The following is a 2,500-nucleotide window of genomic DNA, read 5'->3' as shown; positions in this document are numbered from 1 at the left end:
AGATAGATAGATAGATGAACAGACTAGATAGATAGATAGATAGATAGATAGATGGATAGATAGATTAGATAGACAGACAGACAGACAGACAGACAGACAGACAGACAGACAGACAGACAGACAGACAGACAGACAGACAGACAGACAGACAGACAGACAGACAGACAGACAGACAGACAGACAGACAGACAGACAGACAGATAGATAGATCTTTTAGATAGAATAGTTTTTGTTGAGCTTTACTGTTTGCAACATATATGTAGCATATATTTCAAATATATTTTGGCCAGATTTATTTTTTGCTGTATGGGGCTTTCTCTAAAACTCCATCCTCATGTTGATTGTAAATACTCTTCTCTTTGTAGCAGTTCAAAACAACACATGCAGGAAATTCCAGATTTTTGTGGCTCATCGAGGAAACAGTTTGTGAATTCAGCGGTTTTCAGACTCAGTCGAATTCTGAACAATCCATTCAGATGTCTGGGGTCAGTTTATGATGATGATGATGTGGTCAAAACAGTCCAGTGTAATATAAACTGCGGCTTAATTAGAGTTCAGATGACATGAAGAGTAATGTCGCATCATGCCTTTTTTTTTTTTTTTATTAAACTGCAATAAACACAGTCAAAGTATAGTTAGGACTACAAACAAAACACACACTGGAACTCCATAGACAGCTAGAAACTCAGAATAAGTGAGTAGCATGCCTTCTTGTTTTAATAATTGACTAACTCGTATTATGCCTGCTGAAAACCAATTTTCAAAAAAATAATAATTTATTTTAATATAATATATTATTGTAATTGTTCCAAATTAGGTACCTATGGGGAGAAAAGTTGTTTATACAATAGAGACCAAGCCAGCAACATTTGTTTATGAAAGCAGGATAATGTCGCATCAAGAAGCAAAATCAGATACACTTTTAGATTGTGCATACTCAATAAAACCCATTATAATGTAGCATCGGTGACGCATAAAGTTTTGTCAAACAAACACGGTGACGTCACAGTGTCATGGCGGCGAGCAGTGCGGCTGTGTCGGTTTTAACTCCGAATGGAAGAAGACAGACCGTCAAAGTGTCTCCAAACACACCTTTATTACAGGTATGAGCTCGTTCACACGCTCGTGTGTGTTTGTGGAGCTCATCGCGAAGGCTGTGTGTGTTCACAGCGGCTCAAACCCAACATAATAGCGTTCTGACTCAGCTGAACTAGTGAGCTGCCTACCTAGTGCCCTAGACAGCCTTTGCTTTGGGCATTGTGTCCAGATTGAGTAATAGTAATGTCCTATTCAGCAATTTTGGGCATCGTTGGTAAATTCTTATTCAGCTGGGCTTGTGAGTTGCCTACCTAGTGCACTAGACATTAAGGTAGCATAGGTGTGTTCACTACATGACAGGCCTGATCGTAATGATTTGAGACACAGCTGGTTTAATAGGATGATGCTAGTTTTTTAATTATCAGGTTAATTTAAACATTAAATTATGAGTTTTATATTTATAAGTAATGAATTTTAAAATGTTTAATCCTGCAGGTTCTTGAGGATGTGTGTAAAAAACACGGCTTTAATCCAGATGAACATGGACTCAAGTGAGTGTAACCTGAAGAGTGTGTGTGTATATATATATATATATTGTGCATACATATATGTATGTATGCTTAATCTTTACATAGTTGTGCTCATAAGTTTACATACCCCTTGCGGAATGTGCAAAGTGTTAATAATTAAAACAAAATAAGTTATGTTATCTTATATTTAGTACTGTCCTGATTAAGCTGAGGGACTCATACAGAGCTATTATAAAAGGTGAAAACATCTACTGATGCTTAAGAAGGCAACACCTTCTGCCGGGGGTGTAAACTTTTGAAATTGGATGATCAGGGTAAATTGTACTTAACATGCAAGTATTTATGTAGCTTCTGAAGTGCAGTAACAAATGAAAAAATATGATCGTAAGAAAAAAAATGAGAAGAATTTCCACATCATCATCCTGTTCAAAAGTTTACCCCCCCAAATAAAAAAATAGCATGCAATTTTCATGATCCCTCTTATTTTGTTTCAATTATTAACATTTTGCACATTCTGCAAGGGGTATGTAAACTTATGAGCACAACTGTATATAATTACATACAGCTGTACGTAAGTATATAAATAAAAATTTTATGTATGTGTGTGTATATATTTATATATAAACAAATTATAAATGTGTACAGTATATATTTTAAAACTAATATATTATGAGTTTTTATTATATGCATTTACGAATTCATGTTTATTGCCTATATTATTCTATCTATCTATCTATCTATCTATCTATCTACACAGATAGATAATATAGAATATATATAACTTACATAATAATAAACATGAATTCATCAACACATGACTGTATGATATTTGTGTGTGTGTGTGAGCGTGTGTGTGCGTGTGAGTGTGTGTGAGCGTGTGTGCGTGTGGTTGTGCGCGTGTGTGTGTGTGGGCGTGTGCGTGTGTGGGCGTG

General features: G+C 35.5%; 1 protein-coding gene across 1 annotated transcript in view; it reads left to right on the top strand.

Moving 5' to 3' along the window:
• The first annotated feature begins 995 nt into the window (after positions 1 to 995).
• LOC107733045 (ASPSCR1 tether for SLC2A4, UBX domain containing) overlaps positions 996 to 2,500 on the top strand; it is a 35,974-nt gene continuing 34,469 nt past the window's right edge. Inside the window, exons 1-2 of the mRNA XM_016544549.1 lie at positions 996 to 1,103; positions 1,534 to 1,589. Coding sequence (XP_016400035.1) covers positions 1,014 to 1,103; positions 1,534 to 1,589 — 146 coding nt within the window. The 5' untranslated portion in view covers positions 996 to 1,013. The remainder of the gene's footprint in view (positions 1,104 to 1,533; positions 1,590 to 2,500) is intronic.

The sequence above is a fragment of the Sinocyclocheilus rhinocerous genome, unplaced genomic scaffold (genome assembly GCF_001515625.1).
Source record: "Sinocyclocheilus rhinocerous isolate Xijiao unplaced genomic scaffold, SAMN03320098_v1.1 scaffold2235, whole genome shotgun sequence".
Lineage (NCBI taxonomy): Eukaryota > Metazoa > Chordata > Actinopteri > Cypriniformes > Cyprinidae > Sinocyclocheilus > Sinocyclocheilus rhinocerous.
Note: the sequence above shows the minus strand (reverse complement) of the source record. Positions and strands in the feature narration are given on the sequence as shown.